Source organism: Choloepus didactylus, chromosome 2 (assembly GCF_015220235.1).
Source record: "Choloepus didactylus isolate mChoDid1 chromosome 2, mChoDid1.pri, whole genome shotgun sequence".
Classification (NCBI taxonomy): domain Eukaryota; kingdom Metazoa; phylum Chordata; class Mammalia; order Pilosa; family Megalonychidae; genus Choloepus; species Choloepus didactylus.
The window spans coordinates 145,205,630-145,232,597 of NC_051308.1; the positions used below are offsets into that span (position 1 = coordinate 145,205,630).

Below are 26,968 nucleotides of genomic sequence, written 5' to 3' on the forward strand. Positions count from 1 at the left end.
CAAAACCAAAACAAAACAAAAACAAAAACAAAACAAAACAAAACAAAAAAACAGCTGGTATATTTTCACAGCATCTAGATTTATTTATGGTATAAAGCCATGGAATTGTAATATTATTACTCCTTTCCCACCCTGGCAGAGAATAAACATGAATTCAGAAGCACAGTGGAGTGAAAACAAAGAGGAGAGAGAAAAGGCAGCAGAGAAAGACAGAAAAGGTGAATACAGAGCTACAGAAGTGTTTATTGAGCATGCTACAGAGGTAAGCAGAGTACACACAAAATGAAATTAAACAACCATCAAACCTCCCAACTTTGTTAGAAAATTAATTTTTAATTGTGCCGCTTTCAAACTATACTGAATTTTACATTTCTAAAGATGTAAAAACTTAACTAATAGAAAATATACATGACCATTCTGTCTACATAGATAACAGAATCTATGAATCTTGAAACTAAGTACATCAATTTCAAAAAGTATTGGTCATTTAAACAGAATCAACAATTCAGATTGACAAGAACTGTTCAAATTAATTTGACCTGTAGATTCTGAGCCATGTTTTTATTAAAGTCAGATCTATTCCTAAATACAAAATATTTTGAAGATTTATTAAAACTGAATATTACAATGCAAGGTAAATTAAGACTAAAGGCACATAAACTTTGGTCCCACCTGTTTGTCAGTTTTAGAAAACTGCCACAAAATTAACCTTCCTGCAAATTTTCGCAGTACACTTTCTTTGTCTTTGAAAAATACATGCACCAGTTCCTGAACTAGCTAGACCAGTCTGCACATGCTCAGAAATCCACAACCATATTCCAAATCTTAATACAAACTAAGGATGGCAAGAGATATTTAAATGCACATAAGTCATGTCAACTTCAAAAACATCTACGAAAAATATTCAGCCACAAACAAGACATTACTTAGTGCTGACAATTATATGATACATCCCACAAGAGTGTGTACAAAAAGGTTAAGATTCCACAATGCTTTCCACATAGGGCTCAAACTTACAGAAATCACTCTGTCGTCTTAAGAAATTAATACTCTGCATCTTGTTAATTTTAACTAATGCCTACATTCATAACTGAATTTAGACCAGAATTCTGAGATACAAAAGGCCAATGTTTTTTTTTAAAGCAATAAAGCCTACAATAGTAAAAACTAAAAAAATGCTGTTTTGTTCTTTCAATATCACGTATCTTATTTATTAAATAGAAAGAAATGTGACAAGCCAATAATTAAAAATAAGTTCCAAGCAGGAGAAACAAAAACTTAACCTTTTTACACACCCCTGCCTAAACATATTTTAATTCCCATATAACAATGTGCCCTAGACAACCAATTCCTTTTTTCTAGTAAATGCACAATAGCAACACTAGTTTTCCTTTTTAAGGCACGTATGTCAACTAAGTTGAAAAAGAAAAAAAGTAAAATTAAACCGAAATTTTAAAGACAATAAAAATGGCTTCCCTACAGAACAGATGAAGCAAAGCAGTTCATAACTCTGCCTTTACATATGCCATTTCAGTTTATAACAAAGGAATGATAACAGCATGGGAAAAAAAAAGGAAACAACAAAAAAATCAAACTCTGGTCCCCACTTTTCTGAACAGTCAATAGGTGATGACACCAAACAATGTGATTCACCCCCAATCTTCATCTCCCCCTTTTTAAATTGTTGATTTGGAGAAAGACACTCTCAGATGATGGTTTTCACCAAGGTTATAATTATGAAGATCAATCAAGGCCTGGATAGCTTCTTCCACTGTTGCCATCTGAAGAAGAGCCATTTTGTGATCTCTTCTGAAACAAAATTATGAAATTAGATACTTAATAAAAATTAGGAAGAGCTTAAATACATGAATTCTGCCAACTGGAGAATCAAAAATTTCTATGAACAAAAAGAATAAAAACTACTTGAAAACTTTTACTTCTACTGAGTCATTAATATAAAGACAAAGAAGCTTGCTTACTGAAAAAACTTAAATGCTTTCACAGTGCCCCCAGTGTTAGCAAACAGTGTTCGCAGATCCTCTTCTGCTACTGAAGGACTAGGAAAATTGGAGGGAAATAAGAAATAAAGGTTAATAACCAATTTTATATTTTTGTCTTTGAAATTTATATCTTTTACTACACTCCAGTTTAAATACTTACGGGATATTAGACAGGTGAAGGGTTGCAGAAGGAGGAAAAATATTCTGAAAATTTTTGGATCCAGGTTTCTTAAAACGATGCAATGGGGAATTACCAAAATCTTTCGTTAACCCTTGATCATCAAGTCCCTCTCGAGGTAATTGTACAGTCTGATGTTTAGAGAGAGTAACACGAATAATTTTTCCATACATTTTTTGTCCATTAAGATGATTCATGGCTATAAAAAGAAAGGACACTTATTAAAAAACAGTATTATTAAAGTTCAAAATGAAAAGAATTCTTATTTAAAATTAATAAAGATCTGAATTTTCATGATTTCAAAATAAACCATAAATTTACACTAGCCATTGGTGGCATGATTCATTCTATTTTTATTTGTACTATACAAAGCATTTTGGCAAAAAAGCTTCTTTCACAAAAGAAAATCAAGATTATCAGTGTCTCTTCCTTAATCTTGGGGCTTCAAAAGTGTTCATTATCTCAGTAAATCTCATACTTCACTGTCTAAAAAACATAGTAATCCTTTTTAACTCTTCTTTTCCATGTTCCACATCGTAACCACTAAAAACTGGTACTTTTCCTCCTAATTATTTCTCAAATTCATGTTCTCTTCATTTTTTCACTTTTCAGTGCCATTATTTTTGATTTGGATAATTTAATCAGTCTCTTAATCTATCTTTCCTGTTGGACTCTTTCTCTGCTTTTCTCCAATCCATTCTCTACACAGCAGTTGGAGTGACCTTTTTAAATTGCAGATTCTGATCATGCCATCCTTGTTTAAAATCCTTAGGGATAAAGTCTAAACCCATTTTTTAACATGGCTTACATATCTTTCCCAGTCACACGCTTACATATCTCTGCAGGCTCATTTAACAGATATTTATATTGATGATGTGCAATACCAACCACTATGCTAGGGCTGGGAATAAAATGGCAAGAGAGGATACCATCCCAGTCCTCATGGAACTTAACAATATCTAAGCACCAAACTGTACTTCATGCACTTTATGCTCCAGCTATACAAAATGTATTTCCTGAAAGTTAGTGCTATTTTTCTTATTACTTTTAGTCCTGTGCACATGCTGTTCCCACTGTAACAGTTTCATATTTCCTTCACTTCCCCTATTAGTCTACTCATCCTTCAATGTCACTTCCTCCAGGCGGCCTTTCTTCATCCTCTGGAAACATTTACAAACTCACTAAATATTCCCCATGTAACTTACTAACCCATACCTCTTTTTAAATTCATTACAATTTATTTTAATTATCTTTATCCTTCTTCACACTGTAAGGTACATGAAGGTAGAAGTAGTGTATCTCAGCATGTAACACAGCACCTGAACACAGAACATTATGAGGCTACTTCTTGATGTTGATGTTAGGTCATTTATGTTTTTAACTTTCAAAGCACATATCCTCTCCACCTATCTATTGTTCAGTTTCCCCACCAGTCACAATAATAAAAAAGACCATTTCTCTTAAGTCATATACTTTGGCTAAATTCAAAGTGTGAGTGACTATAATCAAGCTGGAATAAAAGTATTACAGCATAAAGGTAAAACCAATGTGAAAGAGCAGAGAATTCAAAGCAGAATCCCTATTCTCCAAAGTGTAAAAACATCCAATTAGTATATACAGCACAAAATCTGACACAGGAGATAACCAGAATGCTTAGTTAAATCCATGAATCTTTTCATTCTCACTTGTATAGAATAAGTTAAATATAACACAGGTCTGAAAGGGAAAATACTGTAGAAGTATAAGATACCATTCAGAAAACAAGCAAAAGTCAAGTATTATTTAAGTTATGCCTTCCCTAATTTGAAAAAGCAAGTTTACTCTTCTTGATAGTTACAGCAGTGTGATGTATCTGTAATAACTTTTCCTTAGATGTTCAACTAATGGTAACAGAAAAAAAGTCATCTCTCAGGTCTGAATCATTTTACCTAATAAATTAATGCTGCATTTTCTTACGCTAATTTCTTACACTACATTCTACATACATTCATAAAACCAACTATTATTTACAGTGATGGCACATAAAATCCTTTTATAATAAAATCCATTTGAAATATAAAGTATTTTTAAGATTCTAGAAATCTATTTTAAGTGAACATTACTTTTGCTTATGACAAAATGCTATTATCTCCAGACAAAATGCATTGTAAGATACGAATTTGGGAAATAAAGTGATATAAAGACATAGACTATGGTTGCTGTAAGAAAGCTGCCTATATAGCAAAAAACGCACAAACAGCTGAGCTTTGAGATAATGAAGGGTGGGAATAAGTAAACATTAAAAAGTACTATGTACTGCAATTGTACAAAGAGGAGACGGACAACAGAGGAACAAGATTAAAATAAAACAAAATAACCAAACAGCTACTTCAAGAAGTAACCAGGTAATGAGAGAGATTTTAGTTAGCTGACTGCTGACAATAAAATTCCGGCATGATGACAGTACCTCTAAGAAAAAAGAGGGGGAAAGGGGATGATAATTAGAATACTAGAGGTTTTTACATTAAAAGGTTTTAAAAAATTGAAGTACACACAATGACTAAATAAAACAAAGCAAAAGAAGGTTAACTGAATTATTAATTTGGAACAGACCAAGTCTTAAATAAACACTTTGAAATCTACTTCTCCAAAAATATGATATAAATGGACGCAGCAGTGATGTAGGAAGAAAAAGACAATGCTGCACAGATGCAGGAGATATCTGTAATTATGTTCTTTTATGATTCAAAATATTGTTTATTCTTATCACCTCTCTCTTTTTCTTCATCAATCTGAAAAGACACTGGTCCATTTTATTAGTCATTTCAAAGGACCTAACTTTTGGCTTTTCTGAGAGTATTTTCTCTCAATGGTTGGTCTTCTATACCACCGATTTCTGATCTTGTCTTTATTATCACTTCTCCCTTGATTTACTGTTATTCTAAAAGTTGAAAATTTCCCTTAAAACACACCTGCACCGCACCACACATTATCATTTAGTTTTAAGTATCATTTAAGTTTAAATTTCCATTAAAATAACTTCTTTGACGATTATATAACTATGTAGCTTACACAGTGTGACTATGTGAAAAGTGAAAACCTTGTGGCTCACACTCCCTTTATCCAGGGTATGGACAGTTAAGTAGAAAAATGGGGACAAACATTAAATGAATAATGGGGTGGGTGGGATGTTCTGGGTGTTCTTGTATTTTTATTCTTGTTTTTATTTTTTTAATTTTAATTTTATTTTTTTTAAGTAATAAAAATGTTCAAAAATTGATTTTGATGATGAATGCACAACTATATGATGGTACTGTGAACCAACTGTACACTATGGATGTTTGTAGGGTATGTGAATATACCGCAATAAAACTGAATTAAAAAAAAAAACAAAACACAAAATTCCAACAAAGAAAAAACAAAGTAACTTCTTTGAGGTATTTGGACTTATAAAAAACTTTCCAAATACATGGAGATTTTAAATGTATCTCTTTATAATCTGAATAGTCAGAGGATGTGATTTCTGATATTCTTTGAAATGTACTGAAGCTTCCTTTATGGCTTAGTGTATGATCAATCTTTGTAAATATGTGCTTTAAAAGAATATGATGGCAATTGCCAAGAGATGGAAACAACCCAAATGTCCTTCAACAGATGAGTGAATAAATAAAATGTGGTATATACACACGATGGAATACTACACGGCAGTAAGAAGGAACGATGTTGTGAAACGTATGACAAAATGGATGAACCTCGAAGACACAATGCTGAGCGAAATAAGCCAGGCACAAAAAGAAAAATATTATATGCTACCACTAATGTGAACTTTGAAAAATGTAAAACAAATGGTTTATAATGTAAAATGTAGGGGAACTAGCGATAGACAGCAATTAAGGAAGGGGGAACAGTAATACAATAAGAACAGATAAGCTATCATGGGTAAATTTAACGTTCTGGGAATGCCCAGGAATGACTATGGTCTGTTAATTTCTGATGGGTATAGCAGGAACAAGTTCACAGAAATGTTGCTATATTAGGTTACTTTCTTGGGGTAGACTAGGAACATGCTGGAAGTAAAGTAGTTAGCTTAGGTTAGTTGTCTTTTTCTTACTCCCTTGTTATGGTCTCTTTGAAATGTTCTTTAATTGTATGTTTTTTTTAAATTTTTTTATTTTTTTTTTTGTTTTTCATACAGTTGATTTAAAAAAAAAATTTTTTTAAAAAGGAAAAAAATATGCAGAGCCCCCTTGAAGAGCTGGTGGAGAATGCAGGGGTATTGGCCTGTCCCACCTCAATGGTTGCAAACATGCCCACAGGCATAGGGGACTGGTGGTTTGATGGGCTGAGCCCTCTACCACAGGATTTGCCCTTGGGAAGACTGTTGCTGCAAAGGAGAGGCTAGGCCTCCCTATAATTGTGCCTAAGAGCCTCCTCCCGAATGCCTCTTTGTTGCTCAGATGTGGCCCTCTCTCTCTAGCTAAGCCAACTTGAAAGGTGAAATCACTGCCCTCCCCCCTACGTGGGATCTGACACCCAGGGGAGTGAATCTCCCTGGCAACGTGGAATATGACTCCCAGGGAGGAATGTAGACCCGGCATCGTGGGATGGAGAACATCTTCTTGACCAAAAGGGGGATGTGAAAGGAAATGAAATAAACTTCAGTGGCAGAGAGATTCCAAAAGGAGCCGAGAGGTCACTCTGGTGGGCACGCCTAAGCACAATATAGACAACCCTTTTTAGGTTCTAATGAATTGGGGTAGCTGGTGGTAGATACCTGAAACTATCAAACTACAACCCAGAACCCATGAATCTTGAAGACAATTGTATAAAAATGTAGCTTATGAGGGGTGACAATGGGATTGGGAAGGCCATAAGGACCACATTCCCCTTTGTCTAGTTTATGGATGGATGAGTAGAAAAATAGGGGAAAGAAACAAACGAACAAACAAACAGACAAAGGCACCCAGTGTTTTTACTTTAATTGCTCTTTTTCACTTTAATTATTATTCTTATTATTTTTGTGTGTGTGGTAATGAAGGTGTCAGGGATTGATTTTGGTGATGAACGTACAACTATGTAATGGTACTGTGAACAATAAAATGTACGATTTGTTTTGTATGACTGTGGTATGTGAATATATTTCAATAAAATGAATATTAAAAAAAATGTGATGGATGTATAATTGCCAGATGCATAATTCTATAGATGTGTAATTCAGGTAATTGTGTTGTATCATTTACATCTTTGTTAACTTTTATTTTTATCTGCCTGACAGATAATTCAGAAAGATGGGCTGAAATCCCCTATTATGACAGTGGATTTGCCTATTTCTTGTAGTTCTATCAATTTATGATGTCTATATTTTGAGGCTATTTCATTAGGCACAGACATACATAAAATTTTTATATCTTCATGGTGAACTAAATCCTTCATCAAAATTCTTTGTTTTAATACAGGTACGTAAGGTTTTTTTTGATTAATATTTGTCCAATATGTTTTCAAATTCCTTTACTTTCACCCTTTCCATGTTCTATGTGTCTTTCATAAGAAGTATACAGGTAGCTTTTAAAAAATTAAATCTGATAACCTGTTGTTTTTTTTGTTGTTGTTTTTTATTAAATTCAGTTTTATTGAAATACATTCACACACCATACAATCATCTATGGTATACAATCCACTGTCCACAGTATGATAACATAGTTATGTGTTCATCACCACAATCTATCTCTGAACATTTTCCTTACATCAGAAAGAACCAGAACAAGAATAAAAAATAAAAGTGAAAAAAGAACACCCAAATCATCCCCCCATCCCACCCCATTTGTCCTTTAGTTTTTATCCCCATTTTTCTACTCATCCATACACTAGATAAAGTAAAGGGGGTGTGATCCACAAGGTCTTCCCAATCACACTGTCACCCCTTGTAATCTACATTATTATATAATTGTCTTCACGAGTCCAGACTGCTGGGTTGGAGTTTGGTAGTTTCGGGTATTTACTTCTAGCTATTCCAATACATTAAAACCTAAGAGGTGTTATCTATATAGTGCATAAAAATGTCCACCAGAGTGACCTCTTGACTCCATTTGAAATCTCTCAGCCACTGAAACTATTTCGTCTCATTTTGCATCCCCCTTTTTGTCAAGAAGATACTCTCAGTCCCACGATGCCGGGTCCACATTCATCCCTGGGAGTCATATTCTGCATTGCCTGGGAGATTTACACCCCTGGGAGTCGGGTCCCACGTAGGGGGGAGGGCAGCGAGTTCACCTGTCGAGATGGCTCAGTTAGAGAGAGAGGGCCACATGTGAGCAACAAAGAGGTACTCAGGGGGAGACTCTTAGGCACAATTACAGGCAAGTTTAGACTCTCCTTTGCAGTAACAAGCTTCATAAGGGCAAGTCCCATGATCGAGGGCTCAGCACATCAAACCTGTTGCCTTTTAATTGATGAATTTAATCCTTTACATTTGTGACTATTTATTTATCTAGACTTGTTTCTAACAGTTTTTCATTTATATTTTCTTCCATATCATGGGCTATTTTTTCTCCTGTTCTCTTGGTCATTTTCTTTTTTAGGGTGGGGAGAGGAAGTCTCTTTAGATATCTCTTCTGTGAGACCAGCAATGCCTCACTGAAAGTGAAAGCCAGTATACATACCTAAAAGTTGCTCAAATATCATGAACTAGAGTAATATGATTTCCATTCACTTTATAGCACAATTTGATAGATATAATTTAGTAGGATAAAGGTCTGTTTCGAACAAGAACTAAATAAAGTTTACTTTTGAGATAGCAGCTGTGTATTAACTAAAAACAATTGAGACTTCTTTTTAAGTAGTTCTTAAAAATATGACTTGGAGAAACTAGATGATTACTTTGCCATAAAGGAACCATTCTTTGGCATTTTGTTACAATCCATGCACTATTTTTAAAGATGAGAATCTACATATTATTTCATTCTCAAAATACGTGATTTGAGCAAATAATACTGATATATATCAATTAAACAGTCAAGTTTATTAAGAAAATCTTAACGTCTGCAAATTTTAAAACTCTTGTCTGAAATGATTTACTATCACCTCTAAGATTTACGACAATCCTATTTACATTTAAACATACTGACTATCTCTCTCACCAATTTTCCGTTATTTCTCCCATGCTACCTCCTAAGCTAAAACACATCTGCCTATATTGTAAACAATGAGTGTTTCCAAATAGTCCCATGAAAACCAAAAACAATGAGAACAGAGCCCCAAACTAAGGCATATTAAATTTCTTTTAGTCTCACTTATTTTTCTCAATAGTGATCCCTAGTTTTGTGTAGGTTTTGAGTATGCGTGTTTTAAAGGCACAGGAAGTGTGAGCACTTTTTTTTTAACGAATATATACTTAAAGGAAGTAAAATCCAATTGATCCTAGTGGCAATGAAAACTAATGAATTAATTACCACTACATATAGTCTCAAAATTATGAATCATGTCATTAGTAAGTAAAAGCTCTAGTGAAAAGATCTTATGAAAACTGGTGAAAGAGTTACAAGTTGAAGTATAATAAAAATTAAAATATCACTTACTTAAAATAGTCTTTTCATAAAACAAAAACGCTAAATAGCCTGAAAAATTTGGATAATTAAATTCTACCTCAGGCAACCAGGATGATTTTGCAGGCTTTATTTATACAACGTAGGTAATGCCACAGATCTCTCACATGGTGATTAAAAAAAAAGAGCAATATTTGACAACACTTTAATCATAAAGCACTATAAAATGCTACGTGCAATACAAATAAAAATAATGGCAATGACACCCCCAACCCGAGTACAGAAGTATACAGAAGCAGAGGAAAAGATTCAATAGGTACCTATTACATGATCAGTTTTATGTATCTTTAAGAAAGCTATCCCTATCTCCAGAAAAAGTTTTACACTTTGTCTGAACTGTCAAAAAAGCTGTTAAGAAACACTGATATTCAAAATAACTTCTGACTCCAAAACACAAAATTAGTCCAGTATATCACGTTATTCATATGTGCGTCTCATTTGGGTATAACTGCAAAGACAAACTATTCCTTACTTAAAACAAGGCAAATTTCAAAATTGAACTATGTGAATTTGGCCAGTCTGAAAGTCCCTGAATCTCAGTGAACAGAATCATAAACTAGAATATACTGATATTTATTGTTAATCACACTGTGAGGATGAAGTTGTATTTTAGATTTACATGATTTGACTTGGTACATGAAGTCAAATAGACTAACAATGGTGTTTTTGGCACAGGTTTTTCATTTTCTAAGACACTGTTGTCTCTAAGACTTTTTGCATGTGACTCTCTCCATTAGTAAGTTTAGCCAAATACTTATGACTTTAGAAGAATTAAAATAACAGCAGTAATCAGGATTCCAAACTATGAACAGTTAACTTCTATTACAGAGTAGCCAAGAATGAAAAACACTAAGAAAGACTTAATATAACTCTTTGGTGAAATTGTTAATATTGCAGTTTGGAGCCAAACCCTTTCCCACTGGATTTAAACACTGAGAACTTTTAGGAGCAAATCAGGAAAATACAAATAAGTTCATCATGCACAACTATGCACATTAAAATATGAAAAATATAATGACATTTTGAGCCCCAGCTATTTATAAAAAATGATTTCTTAATGGCATATAGATGCTAATTCCTATTCATAGATTTACATTATATATTTGAAATCAGATTTGAGGATATATAGGTAACACATAGTACAGTCTTACCAAGTTGTGATTGGTTTCCATCAGCCATCTGTATTAGGGCACTGTCTTTCTTATTGTACAAAATCTTCACACGCTGCACATCTCCATAAACACCTTTTTTGAAGCCACAGAGAGTTAATCCAAAAAATGGAATTAATTTTCAGTGCAAGTCAGCTAAAGATTATCTTTCTGACATATCAATGGAACATTCAGACATCAACATGATCACTCATTCAATCTCATCATTCACACAAATGAATAAAGAAGATCAAGATTTTGAACAGTGAATTTTGAAAAGAATAATTTTTGATAAACCCTCAAAGCTATGTGAATGATATTAAATTAAAGACCATGCAAAATAAATCAGCATGCATTAAAACAAATTTTGTGTCTATGGAGAGTTTTAAATAGCAAAGAAAAATAGCAAAAGATTTACTATTCAACTTTAAGCCAAAGTGCTAGCTACAAATAAGAATTAAGGTGAAACAAAAATCAAATCAATAATAAAAGTATAGTGCTAACAATAACATACCGAAGAGGGTAAACAGACTTTGGGGCGTAACCATCTTTAGAAGGAGAGAAGAGCAAGCAGCGTAAGACAAGAAGAGAGAAGAGTCGAGGAAGAGCGGAGATGAACAGATCATCCATAACGAAGGGTGGTTCCCGCAGAATGGTGAGGTGGTCATGGATCATGGTTCAAGGCGGTTAATTGGGGCAAGTTGGTCCGAGGAACATTTGTTCAAGCACAGAAGCATGAACATAGGGAATGGAGACAGGGAATGAAGACAAGGACAAGGAAAATAAAGGTAAGACAGGGAAGGGAATGGGCATTTGGGAAAAGACAAGGAAAGGGAAGGTGAACACACAGGGAAAAGGATGAAATGGGGAAGGGAAACAGCAATGCAGAAGAAAAAAATAAGGAATTGGGGAACAAAAAAAAAATAAAATATAGGTCAGTACATAGGAAATGCAGGAATTTGGTCAGAAAATGGTTGGTTTATGTACTGTACAAGAAAAACTGAGTAAAATGTAGTCATCCAAGACAAATATGGGTAAAGTACATCTATATCAAAGAGTAAATTACAGCATTTCATCTCAACATAGGGAAGGAAAGCATGCATAGGAATTTTAAACTTTGAACTTTAACTGCATAAGCATGGCTGGTTATGAAATGCAGGCAAAAGTTTTAAAATAAAAACAAAGGCACTCTGATCCAAACATTTTAGCATGCAGAACTGTGAATGACAATACTATTAAATGATAAAATAAGCTTAATGTTCATATTAACAGAGGCCAATTAAAAATGAAACAAATATTCAAATTAGACATAATAAACTGATACATTGAACTTCCCACATTTCATACCAGCTTTCACAGCAATCAAAATAAAACATACTAGACATAAAATGTACAACTAAAGAAAACAACTCAGCAATAGATTTCATTTAACAAGAAAGGGAGAGGGGAATAAAGTTGAAAAATATTTTTAGAAGACAATGACTAATAACTGCAAAGAAAAAATTACTAAGAAAGACTGGAAGAGTGCCTCGTCAAGATCTTTGGAAGAACCTTCAAAGAAAAATGTATTAGAGTAGTTCACATAAAATAAGATTTAAAAAATGCAATGACACATAAGCATGGAATGAACAAGCAAATAATTAGAAAAGGCAAAGAGCAAAATTGTTTTACAGTTAAACCTACAAATTAGATCATATTTGCCTTTCAGAACAAAAAGATAAAAAGCCAAACTATGGTACTTCACCATATTTTTCTTAGGAAAAATAGGTAGCTATAGATTTAAATAAATATAAATACTTATAGATAAAAATATAAAGATATGACTATACAAGGAAATAAAGTACTACCTAAACAAATACATAGATTTTATTCAGAAGTAGAAATGTAACATACAGAAAATACTTTGACTAATGAATGTACATAAAAAAGGCAAGTGCAAAATGAAATAAACATGAAAAACTTTCACGAATGAAATGGAATTAAATAATACACATTAGAAAATTATTTTACTAACCTCTTCATTTAAATTGCTAACCAACAGGACTGTATTGCCACCAGCTGAGACTCCAGGCATACCCACTCGGCCAGCAGCAGCTGCTGCAGCTGCTGCAGCAGCATTTGGAATGGCCAAAGGACTCAGAGCTCCTGGAACAGCTGCAACAGGAAGCCCTAATTTTAAAATAAAGCATATTTTACGAAACACACACAAGTCCTTTACAAAAACCAACTTAAGCATGATGGCTGCATGGCTTATGGCTGACCATCCCAAATGGTTCCTGAAAGTTAATTTCGGTAACACTTAGGAAAATGGTTTCCGATGTGCAGTAGAGAAAAATAACAGGTTTCAATGAAACTATTAATTATTTAAACTAAGGTACATACCTGTATTTTGTTAAAAAATTAAATATACAACAAGCCGTTTCCTACGAAAAAGCAAGCAAATCATAAAGAATGTAATACTTGAAAGTCTAAAAAATTTACTTCCATGGTTTACAGTGAGAAGCCAAATCTAAAATATAGTACTTCAACATAATAGTAACTCATACTTTTTCCTTACATAAACTCACACTTGGAGTCATATAAATAATTATAAATTATGAAACAAATATTAAATACTTCACTTCCTAGAGAAAAATCACTCTAAACATTAGTATTTAATTCATTCAAATAACCGGAAGAAAATCTTATCAGCGTTTGTTTGCCTTCTAAATTCCACACTCAGATAGTTATAATGAACACAAGTTTCTCAAACACATGCTCCCAGTGCAAAGAATTAGAAGACATCACTACATCACACAAGCTTTCTCTTTCAATATTTTCCCATCCTTTGCCAACCACTTTGAACATTTTGTTCTTAGTTTCTATTGCTCTATTTTCCAGTGTTTCTCTTGTCCTATCATCTTTAAGTGATTTTATCTCCAGTCATAAATTAAAGAGAACTCCCTTCTGTCTCAGCACTTTTTATTCACTTCTCAATTATCAATGAACTCGGATTCTTTCATTTCAAATTTTTACAAACCAGCTTCTCTATAAATACAAGTTCACTAAAAACAAACAAACAAAAAGAATCATGTTTTTTAATATTCCCATGATAAAGGAAAAAAAGTAACCAATCTAAACGATGTTGACTTCATGACATACCTGGATAGAATTGGCCCTAATCACTGTTGTCCCGTAAGTTCACGTTTTACTTCTTCTCTTTCCAGCCTTCTTGTGCATGTCATAAAGATCTGTTGTTACATTTGGTTTCAGACATTATTCTTTTTAATTAATCTTTTGATCTTTTTACTTTACAGAAACTACCATGACCTTTCCTTAGCAATATGAGGGATTCTTTAGCATCACAATTCTTAATTCCTTTAGTTTTTGACTTAAAAAAAATTTCCTCCAATCTCTTTTTAATTCAGCCTCCATCCATGCTGTCTGAACACTCCACCAGGAGAATGAGGTTTCTCCTTTATATTATGGCTCTGGATGAGTTTATTTTACAACTTTTTACTCACATTATTTTTTGGATCCCCCTATTTTTCTTATTTCCCCTGTTTTTACTTTTTATTTTGGAAAGTTTCCAACATAAACAAAGTAGAGTGACTAGAATAAGGAACCCTCATGTACCAATAATCCAAGTTCAATAATAATCAACTCAAGACCAATTTTGTTTCATTCACTTACTCACTTATCCTAGAGATAAGGATTTCATTTCAAAATAGGAACTTCTCATATCTAATATTTAATGTAGAGTAGTACTCAGTGCTTTTTGGGATCCACCAGTGTGGATCTTTACAACAGACTATTCTAAAGCATTACTAATTTCTTCATGTCACCTCCCAAAGCTTTCATTACACTCAATAATTTCTATAGTTGTTCCCATTTAACACACTCAGTAAACATTTTGATTTATCAATTTCAAATGGAGATACATTCCTAACTCCTAGGAATGCATTCACAATAGTTTTGTTCTTGCATACTCTTTGAAAGTGACCGCTTTGTTGTTGTTTTTTATAAAGTGTTCTTCAGGACTTGCAGATAGCTTTGGCTGAATGCACATGTCATTCAATTAAAATTGAACAAACAGAATTTTAACAGTAGTGAAAATTCCAGATTTACTCATTATATTGTTAAATTACCTCCTGTTTTCCCACCTTTAATCGACTTTAATTGGCTATTTTTACATTGAAAAAGTATCTTAGAATCGTATTATGTTTCTTGATCTTTAATGGCATCCAGTTGATGGCAAAAAACTGCAAAATGTGGCATGCAAAAGAAACAATACCAAGCCTCAAATTCACTTTTAATAAAGATATCTCTTCTGAAAATTTTCAAATCTATCTGAAATCTGACAAGCTCTTGTCCACAATAAAAAAATAAATTAGTTTAATTTCTAGTTTCATTTTCAATTTTAACAGGGAAGAGGCAATTCTCTGGCCACTAAGACAGAGAAACTTAACTTTGAGCTTATTTTAATTACTTATCAAACTTAATCTAAAAAATCTCCTAATCACTGGCATTTTCTCTGTACCTTTTAACTCTTACCAACATCTGTTTACTGAAATACTTTGGATCTACTTCCACTTATCCTAGTAGAGGAGTCTTGAAGTTTGTATCCCACTGTGAAGCAATTCTCAAACATTTTGGTTTTAAGATCCCTTTACACTCTTAAAAATTACTGAGGACCCCGAAGAATTTTTGTTTTATGTGAGTTCTACCTATTGATATTTATATCAGAAAATAAAAGCAGGAACTTTTTAAAGCACAAGAATACACGATAACACATTCCCTAAGTCTTCAGAGTGATGTAAATTCCACTGTACACTAGTGAGAGAATGACACTGAAAAACCAAATCACATTTTAGTATTATCATGAAAATAGTTTTGACTTTATGGAAATTCTGAGAGGGTCTCTGGGACTCTCAACAAACACTGTCATGTATACTTGGAATGATACCTTGCACATACGGGGTACTCAAATTCCAGGTTATTAAAAAGATGCACTTACTCACTTCAGAGGAAAGAAAATGCTGTAATGTACAATAGGTATGTTTAAAAATGAATGCTGACACACATTTAGTTGGATTATACACTATGTCACTTTCAAAATTTATAGTTTTAAGTCATTTATTACTCATTTCCTGTTGACGTCTCCAAAAAAAGTTACTGACTCATAAAACGTATATAAAATATCACACTACTTAAGTTCAAAATATCAATCTAAACAAGACAGCCTAAGGTTAACACTTCATTTTTGAAGAAAACTGCTTATTCTAAAATATGCCTCTATCATACCAATATTCAATTTATAGTTAAACCACCTAATTACTTACCAAAAAAATTCAAAAGTGAAGGAAAGCTTGTTCTAGGAGACTTTAAATACTCAATACACAATTGTCTTAAAAACACACTTCTCCCTGAAATCTGGATTTTACAATGGAGATAACTTGGTGGATCAATATTAAGAACATCAAGCCTTATTATGGAAAACTGGTAATTGAGAAAGACATTTTAAAAATCTAGGCTAATGCTCTTTTTTTAGTGCAGTAAACCCAAGACATGTTTTTAAAAAACAAAATGCCAGATAATATCATTAGTTTTATACACAATATTGTGCTTTAGTAAAAATAAGATCACTACTTTTCTAATGGGAAAAATTGGGACTCAAAATAGATGTAATTTTCCTCCTTATAGCATGTTTACCAGAAAGCTTATCAAGAAGTAGAATGTAAACTGTGAGGCCCCAACTGCTGTTGTTACATGTAGTCTATTTACTTTTCCACTTATTATCACCATTTAGGCTACTAAGTCAGGTGATCTATTTTTCTGCCAATGATCCTTCTTCATTTAGGCAGGTGAGGAATGGTGCAAGAGATAAAGGGCAGTCACTGCCTGTCCTTCACACCACTAACATATATTTCTCTTCCATTATTTCCTTCTCTGGGATGATAATGTAGAAAAATTCCTAAGGCCACCTTTAGGTAGTTCTAAAGCACTGGATTAATCTAAGCTTTTACTGGACTTTTAAAGTGTCTAAGAATAGATTCTACAATTTCTCTCAGAATATTCTTCTCTGATAAATCACTTTACCAATCAGGTAAAATTTCTCTAGGTTTAATCTAAATTGTTTTGCTGCAATAAAAATTTAAAAACCTACAAATTAGTTCATGATATACTATTTATACCACAATAAAGTCTGAAGAGAATTCTGTATTGTATTTTTCTTATAAAAGTTAAATCCTAGCTGTAATACATTTAGTATTTTCCCTTTATAAAAATTACATAAAACATGTTATATACATTATATATATTGGTTTCAGTGGATTATTTTTAGCTACAGATATTTTAACCATTTATATCTTTAGCTAAGGCAGAAGGTATGGTTGAAAAAAATGTCAAGATGGGAGACAAAAATGCCTGCTCTACTCCCAGGATTGTTACAAAAATAAAATAATGTAAAACAGCTTATAAACTGCCACATGCTAGAGAAAAGGAAGGGGTCAAAGGGATCCTTTCCACGTGAAATGATCCTCATCATCTGGGCCATCCAGATATTTTGAATGAGCCAGCAATTTTAGAAATATCCCAAGTTAGTCCTGACACTGTATTATTGCTAACTCTCCCTTCCACTGAAATTGATGGAAACACAATCCTGTATCTGATGGAGACCCAAAGACCTAAATCCAGAGGCAAGAAGTGATATAAACTATATACTTATCTCTCTTCCTTTTAGATCATATTTTTCTGACATACAAAGGCATTCCTATTTTATTTTATCTCAACTGAAGAATTAAATTGTCTTTTAAAATTCATTTTAAATCATTTATAAATTTTACTCATGATTTTTAAAGTGTAATTTTTTAATTCTAGAACAATCTAGATTTATGAAAAAACTGCAAAGACATTACAGAGTTCCTATATGCCCTACTCATTCATTTCCCCTCATTATCACCATATTACATGAGAATGATACATTTGTTACAATAAACTGATATACCGGCACATTAATATTAACAAAAGTCCATACCTTATTCAGATTTCCTTTGTTTGGACCTAATGTCCTTTTTCTGTTCCAGGAATCCATCCAGGATCCCATATTACTTTAGTCTTCTTGTCTCCTTAGGCTCCTCTTGACTGTGACAGTTCTATGATTTTTAAGGATGTAGTATATGTTTTATCCCTGATTCCCCATTCCAAGCCTTCTATCGAAAGCCAATATATGATTACTTCTTTTCCCTGTTCAAGACATCTGCTGGTTATTAGTCTTACATACTACTGAACAGGGGACTGGCTGAAGTGGGATTCTAAGGGCCCTTCTAATTCCGGAAGTATAGGGTTCTGGGAGATGGGTGTGAGGGGATTGAGGCTGGGTGTGATTAGGGGAACAGGACAGCTTTTACAACATTGTATTTCCTGATCTGAAAATAAAATTCTACTTTTGACAAGAATGATAATTGCTATTTTTACCTGAAATAGTCCATTCCTCCTCTTCCACCAACCTTCCCTTCAATTCCTATTTTGACCTCTGGAATCCATTTGCTTTTCTATCATTAACAAATGTCTTTTTATTCAACCTGCTCCCTGGGAGAAACTTTTTAATTAAAAGTTTGCTTTGTCCTAATGACACTTCTCTTATAATTCTCTCAAAAAGTCTTTTTCTTTCTCCAAACCTTTCCCCAAAGGGAAGAAAAAGTATGCAGTATTCATCATTCTACCTCACCACCCAATGTTACATTCAGAGTGCTGTTCTACCACCATCAATACCCTCCAATCATACTACCTCCTTTCTCATCAATATAAGCATTGGCTCCCCGGTACATTTAAGTCTTTACTTACAGACTTTAAGTACCTGGTTTTATTTCCTCTTCTCCTCTAGCCCCTGCCATCATTCTTCGTTATCTTTGCAAAACTCTGGTCTCACGATTTCTTAAAAAACTACTTTGGTTTTCACTATATTTACAGATTTTTAGCAAATTCTGTTTGCTACATCTTTGACTTTTCTTTTCCTTTTGCCATTTTTGACATTTAATTCCCTTTCCTGACTCCATCATTCCATCTTCTTCCTCCTATTCCCACACAACCACTAAATCTACTTTGGGCCTATATGGTGACCATGCCCTTTCTATTCTCCCTAGGCTTCAGTTTGCTATACAAGTTAGGCCTTTTAGTCCAACAATATCCTTGCTTGCTACTACCCATTTAATGCTCTGCAAAGCCAAATTGGGATAAATCCAGTCTTGTATTTTGTCTACGCTTTTATCTGGATTCAGCAATACACAGAAAACACACACAGCAAATTGGATTCCACATTTTGTTATCCAATTTTAGCCAACTTTCTAGTTTATTTTCAAAAGGGGATGATGTCATCAACATGGTGATGTTAACAGCTACCGAAAACTTTTCTCCAGAGATTCAACAAAAAAAAGGACAACTCTGAATTGTTTGAAACTCTGGAGGAGGATATATACTGGAGAAAGACCATGCAAATGCCAAACTGAAGAAAGAGAAGAAATACCAGGTAGGAATCTTCCATCCCAGACTGGCTGGTCCCTCTCCCCTCCTCCTCACTTGGTCTCCATGTGGGAAAGGCACTGAAACAGCAGACGGGACACCCCTCCCACCAAAAAGTCTATAAATCTCTCACAATAGTGAGACATACCCCCACTGTTTGAAGACCCAGTGGACAGGGGAAGACATTTCAAGGCCCAGATCAGTGAGGGACAAAGAGACTGAGAAAACGTGGAAAGAGACTGTTTCCAGCCCTGGGTCTAAAAGCTCTTCCCCCACCCTTGAAGGAAGAAGCAGCCAGTTGCCACTTCTTTGCCCTGGAGACAGGTGAAGTGTTGGGTCAGCTGGGGAAGTACTTTGCCACAGGTGGAGTCCCACATCCAGCCAGATTTTGGTTGGCAGAGGGCATAGAAATCCTGCAGTTTCAACCCAGCTGGGTCAGACACAGCTTGTGTTCAGAGGCAAAGCAGCCTCTGAGGATGATTAAGTTACCAAACAGCACCATCTACTGGACAGTCTGGAAAGTGCAAGGAAAGTAAGAAACTTTTTAAAAAAGATGCTTCAGATGCTTTCTTAGGAGCACAGGCGCTGGTCCACATGCCCTGTATGGAAACATGGCCCTGTTTTGATTGAGAAAACAAATGCTAAAGCAGGGCTCCAAAACAAAGATCTTGCTAGCTGGTGGAAAACAGAGCACCACTGGAAGCCAGAAGATCTACATTACCACACACAGTGAACCTGCTGGGGTACCCAGTGCCTACCTCCCATCCCTGTGTCAGGCCACGGTTGGCACATGATTCTGGAGGGAAGATTGAGGGCCACAGCCAATCTGACAACTGGCCAGGGAGAGAAACAAAGAAAAGATAGAGATCAAAGACAACCAACAAGAAAACCTTAGGCAAAAGAGAGAAAAGTCTCTAGAATAAACCAACCAAGAAAATCAGAGGCCTACACAGCAAAAAATCACAGGCCAAACCAGGATATGGGAAGATATGGCCCAGTCAAAGGAAAAAACTAACACCTCAACTGAAATTTAGGAGTTGAAACAACTAATTATAGATGTTCAAACAAATCTTCTAAATCAAATGAATGAGTTGAAACAAAATGCAACAAAAGAGATGAAGGATATAAAGATGATACTGGGCGACCATAAGGAAGAATTTGTAAGCCTTAAAAAACAAAAGTCAGAAATGAAAGGCATGACAGAAGAGATGAAAAACACAATGGAGACATACAACAACAGACTTGGAGAGGCAGAAGAAAGGATCAGTGGGCTGGGGGACAGGACATCTGAAATTCTGCACACAAAGGAATAGACAGGGAACAGAATGGAAAAATATGAGCAGGATCTCAGGGAACTGAATGACAACAAGAAGTGCACAAATATACATGTTATAGGTGTCCCAGAAGGAGAAGAGAAGGGAAAAGCAGCAGAAAGAATAACAGAGGAAATAATCAACGAAAGTTTCCCAACTCTTATGAAAGACATAAAATTACAGGTCCAAAAAGCACAGGGTACCCCAAACAGAACTGATTCAAATAGACCTACTTCAAGACATTTATGAATCAGATTTTCAAATGCCAAAGACAAAGAGAGAATTTTGGAAGCAGCAAGAGAAAAACGATCCATCACATACAAGGGAAGCTCGATAAGACTACGTGTGGATCTCTCAGCAGAAAGCGCGAAGGTAGTGGTATCATACATTCAAGATACTGAAGAGAAAAACTGTCAACCAAGAATCCTATATCTGGAAACCATCCTTCAAAAATGAGGGAGAGTTTAAAATATTTACAGATAAACAGACACAGAGTTTGTGAACAGGAGACCTCCTCTACAAGAAATACTAAAGGGAGTGCTACAGACCATAGGAAAAGACAAGAGAGAGAGGTATGGAGAAAAGTGTAGAAATGAAGATATCAGGAGCTAGAAAGAGGGGAAAGATTGAGCATTTGATGTTGAAGGAGTGTAGAATGTTCCAGAGGGTTGACTGTATAGATCCAGAAATGGATAGCACAATACTGTGTGATGGTAGCACCCTATTGTAAGTACACTGAAAAAAGATGACTGTGAATCAGCTGAAAGAGGAAGGTTAGGGGTATGAATGACACCAGAAGGAAAGATAGAAGATAAAGACTGGAATGGTATAAATTAGTGAAACCTGGAGTTGTCAATGATTGTGATTAAATATAAAATGTAAGAATGCTTTTGCATGAGAGAGCAGCAAGAAAGAATGCAGCTACGTGAATGGACTGTGAGGACAGCAGGCTGAGTGAAATAACTAAAAGCTTGTCATTCCTTAAACATGACATACTTTACTACATTTGCTCATGCTATTTTTTAATCCTAATTATTATTATCCAAATCAAATGGCCTTATGCCCATAAAATCTTCCCAATTCTCCTTTTGATAATGAATCACTCATTTCATTATGCTCTAATACCACACTATTATAAATTTTAGTGTATTATATATAAAAATATATATTATAAAACATTGTTTTATATGTTTTATATTTGTCTCACATTTAGAGATACTCTATGTTTGCTGCCTCCACCAAATTATGAGCTTTATGAAAACAGAAACTTTGCTATTCCTGAGTCCCTGAAGTGCTTAGTGTTATATGACTGCTGAATAGTAATATGAATAAACAAACCAGGATGTCATGTACATGAAGAAGACTTCATCTAGAGACGTGAAATACCCATGGCTAGTACTAAAAGGGGTTTCAGAAAAATTTAAAGAAAGAGGGGAAAATACGGAGGGTAGATTAAAAGAGCGAGGTTACCACTTTTAGAGTAAAATCTAAATAAAGGGTAAAAAAAGAAACTATAGATAAATGAAATAGAAATAAGCGGTTAGGAAAAACTCTGGAAAAAAAAAGATAAAGGAAAGAAATCGAAATGAAATTTCCTATATATATCTATCACTTTCTTGATTTATCTTTACAAAAGTTTATGAAAATTTTTTGCATAAGTTTTACCTCCTTTGAAAGAGAGGTAAGTTTTATACTATGATCACATGAGCATATACAGTTTTTACTACTAATTGCAGGGCAACAGTAATATACTTCTTTAGATGGCTTTTATTTATTTCTTTTAGCCAAACAATCAAAAACTTGTAAATAACATTCATCTTTGGATAATAATGAACAGCCCAAATTCATTAAATAATATGTAAAAGACAAAGAATGAATATATCTTTTCTTAAAAAAAAAGAGAGGAAAATACATACGTATCACTTATATATGTATTTTTTAGAAAACAAATGAGTGCTGTTCATTGCTCCAATACTATATTTCCAATAGGTCTGGTTTTTAATTATTTTCCCCACTAATCACTCTACTAGAAAAAAAAACAATCAACAGGACAGCAATGTTTCACAAAAGATGTATGTTTTTACAGCACATCTTATAGAATCAGATTCAAAGAGTAAGCAGGCATAGACTACATACATATGTTAAGTAAGACAACACCTGAGGAATATGATTGACATCGCTTAATTTAGTAACTAACCTACAAAAGGTTATTTTTTCTCAGAATTAGGTAAAGAGAAGTGAGTTATAATCTATTAGTATTTACTGAGAAAATATAAATGCATTCTGGTTCTTTACTGTATGGGATTCATTCTTTTCTTTGAGAGAAACATGTAAATTTTAATTAGCTCTATTTGGGGCAACTGAGCCTAGGCCTAAATAGACAGATAGATAAATAAATCTCACCTCTAGACCAGTAGGTCACCACATCAAACCACTTTGGGTCTACCAGAACCCAGAAGTAGCCTACAGTTTCTAAAATTAAAAGCATTAGTTGCGGAAAACCTATACTGCACCCATTCAAAAACTGGTAAAGCACTTAACTAAAAACAAATAAAAGCTGGGCATCAAAATATTCCATTTAAAATTAATAAATAAATTCAAGAATTTAACCATCCTTCACAAACTGTTATTTCAAGGTAAAAAAACAAACCTAGGTGATGAAGGAAAATTCTACTTTATTAAAGGTTTCCAGCTAAAAAAATGTAGAAGAAACATGTGAAGGGGGTGGAGGGAGCACCATTTACAACCCTCAAGGAAAAAATTAAGGCAGCAATTAGAATACTAAAACCATTAAGGAAAAATACAATGGGAAGAATCAATTGGTACCACCTGAAACCACTATCAGTGACATTACCAAAAAACACCCTGGAAATCAGGCAACCAGATGTTATGTCTCTTTAGGAGGCCAGATATGAAGTACAAAGGAACCCCTATAGAAGTACTCTTGCTGAAACAAACAACTGAATCTGAATAATCATGCCTTTGGAGCTAACTTCCAGTTTATATGCAAAAAGCAGCAGAGAGAGGAACAGTTTAGAAAACACTACAACTAAACAATCAGACTTAAATTAAGGCTATGGGACTTTCTAAAAGGATAACTAGTTACCTTCAACAATTTAGGAGTCAAAACAACCAAATGCCCCGTGTGGCCCTTGTTAGGATCCTGTTCAATAAACAAATCAACCCTTAAAATACATTTTTGAGAAACTGGGATTGGGTATTAGATGATACTAAGAAGTAACTGTCAATTTGCAAAGGTGTGACAATCATATGGTTTGGTTAAGAAAATGACATTTCAGAGATACTAGGTAATATGCTTGAGGTGACATAGCACAGTATCAAGGAAGTGCTTTAAAATGCTATAGGAAAAAATGAACAGATGAAGCAAATACACTAAGTACTGAATCCAGATAATATGTATGTGAGATAGACTGTTTTAGTGTACGATGACTGAAATGTTTTGATAAAAATTTTAAAAAATTATCATCTGAATGACCCATAATAAAAACAAAAGCTTCAGAAATCATTTAAAAATAAGTTTGTTAACTACAACACATCATAAATACACACAAGAGAAAAACATCATCAGTTTATATAGATATCCCTTTGTAGTTTTTAGTGTATTGGAATAGCTAGAAGGAAATACCTGAAACTGTTGAACTGCAACCCAGAAGCCTTGATTCTTGAAGACAACTGTCTAATTATATAGCTTACATGTGACCGTGTGATTGTGAAAACCTAGTGGCTCACACACTCCCTTTATCCGGTGTATGGATAGATGAGTAGAAAAATGGGGACGAAAATTTAATGAATACTAGGGCATGATGGGTGGGTGGGATGTTTTGGGTGTTCTTTTTGACTTTAATTTTTAATACTTTTTTTTGGAGTAATGAAAATGTGCAAAAATTAACAGTGGTGATGAATGCACAACTACATGAATGTACTGTGAACTGTATACGTTGAATGATTGTATGGTATGAATAAACCCAATAAAATTGAACTAAAAATAAAAAGAAAACACTTTTAAAAAGAAAACAAAACAAAAAGTATTTCAAAGAACGGGAAATGTCTTCCTACAAAAGAAAAAGTAAAATAAATAACTAAATAAAAATACTGCCATATAGAGTATTTTTAATGAGGGCACCATTTGCTAACAAGCTAAAATCTAGCATCTGAAAAATTACAAACTTTTTTCACTAGCAGCAATTCTCAATTCTTGCCACACAGAACCATCTTGGGATTTTCTGAATAATACCCATACCTGGGACCTACTCCAACAATTCTTAGATTGGAGTGGGCCCAGTGATTTCAATGTGCAGCAAGGTTTTGAGAAACACTGTTCTGTAATGATGATTGGACATTTACCTTCGTGAATAAATGTTTGTCATATCTGTTCTCAATTAGCAATTTTTAAATATTAATAATTCCCCTAAAAACTTTGCTTTGCCTTTCTTTGAAGACTGATGAGAATGGCTGAAGGCTACTTTATTCAACTTAAAATACAATGAAAGCTCTAAAATAATTATCTGTTGTAGGTATTACATGCTGCAATTTTTAAAAACATGGAAAACATAATTATGAAAAATTAATTACTTCTGGCAATTTTTCTAAAAGTGATCCATCCCTTAATAAATTAACTATATTTCTTGAACATAAGAGGATCATTATAGCAATATCTCAATTTATAATCTCAAAGATTTTTGATCACCTTGTTCTTTGAAGTGGAAATATGTGAAAGACTAATAGTCTGCTGGGTTTGTGATTATGTTGTATTTAGATGTCAGATTTCTAACTAACTATAAAGAACTCAAAGTCTCCCTTCTTCAAATAAATTATATTTTTTGAGACACTGTGATCCCTAGCACTAAGAAAGAACAAGAGAAGACAGATATAAGTGGTAATTTAAAAAAATTACAGTGCATAATCTATCAATTAAAATTTATAATTCTGATTCTAAAACAATTATACTCAGTCAAGTGGTCAAATATAATATGAAAATTATACAAGGTATAACTCAGGAGAAGAGTATTATCACCTTTCGTCTTCTTAGAAAATCTTTGAAATCAAGGGGTACTCTTATCAACTTCTTCATTTTGAAAAAGTACCGTTTGAGGAAGAATCAGCTAGAAACATGTCCCATCAATACTAGTGTGTACTTTCAAGTCATCTGACTGATTAAATATAATTGGGGGCAAAGAAACAGAAAAGATTTAGTTATCATTCCATGAAACAATACATTAAGTGGTTCCTCAAAAAAGACCACAATTATGCACCAAATATGTGAAAAAATTATTTTAAAGTCTTGTAAAGGGATACTTTTGTACTGAAATGAATTATTTATAAATATTTTTCACAAAACTGGCTAAGTCTAATAAAGTTGAAGGCTCAACTCATACCAAATATGAACACCAATATCCTTACTAAGCATTTTACAAGAATTTTTGTACATCTCAATGAAAGAATGTGGACAATCAATTCAGAGAAGAATTGCAAATACCTAGAAAGTATAAATTTTGAACTAGCTCATACAGTAAAAAAAATTAAAGACTCATTTCCCTATCAAATTACTTTCATTATCAAATTAAAAAATAATCCTATGCTAGTAGAGGGAATGCAGGAGAGCAAATCTAATATGTCATTCACTCATGTTAGTTTAAATTAATATCACCTTTTTATAAGGAAATTTGCAGTAAGAATCATAGTCTTATTATATTCTTTGACCCAGTAAGCCTAATTTCAGAATCGAGTCCAAGGAAACAATCAGAAAAAGCAAAAATGTTATGTACAAGACTGTCACAATGCAATATATATTAGTAAAAAGTATAGAAGTAGCCTCAATGCCCAGCAAAAAGTAATTTTTCAAGGAATATATCCATTAGAATGCTATGCAGCTATAAAATTATATTTTTCACAAAAGTCTTAACACCAACTACAATAAAATGTAAGAAAGTTCCAAGTACAGTGTGATTTAACTTTGAACAAAATTAAGAAGAAATATATCAGACAGTGGTTATCTTTTGTAAAATATCAAAACTAAAGAGTCCACTATTTGGTTTTGAAAACTTATCAACCCACCTACTTTCAAAAATCATTTGAGGATACTTAATAAAGTTCAGTTATAAGATGCAAAGCCATCAGAACAGGTAAAGATGAAGATCTAGCACAGAAAGATGAATTCACCATATTTTTCAAGGAGCATGGCAAAAGCTTTTCCCTTTATCAGAGATGTAAAAACAAATATATTTAAAAT

At 33.6% G+C, this 26,968-nt stretch overlaps 1 protein-coding gene across 6 annotated transcripts in view; it reads right to left on the reverse strand.

The window, feature by feature from the left end:
* Positions 1 to 313: 313 nt before the first annotated feature.
* Positions 314 to 26,968, reverse strand: part of PTBP2 (polypyrimidine tract binding protein 2) — a 102,189-nt gene continuing 75,534 nt past the window's right edge. For 3 of the 6 annotated variants that reach the window (XM_037826574.1, XM_037826570.1, XM_037826575.1), the window contains 6 exons: positions 12,921 to 13,075; positions 11,421 to 11,454; positions 10,910 to 11,002; positions 2,161 to 2,377; positions 1,980 to 2,057; positions 314 to 1,809 (listed from right to left, as the gene is read on the reverse strand). In XM_037826574.1, the coding sequence (XP_037682502.1) occupies positions 1,677 to 1,809; positions 1,980 to 2,057; positions 2,161 to 2,377; positions 10,910 to 11,002; positions 11,421 to 11,454; positions 12,921 to 13,075 (710 nt within the window). In that variant the 3' untranslated portion in view covers positions 314 to 1,676. The remainder of the gene's footprint in view (positions 1,810 to 1,979; positions 2,058 to 2,160; positions 2,378 to 10,909; positions 11,003 to 11,420; positions 11,455 to 12,920; positions 13,076 to 26,968) is intronic. The other 3 variants (XM_037826572.1, XM_037826571.1, XM_037826573.1) reach the window with 3 other exon arrangements.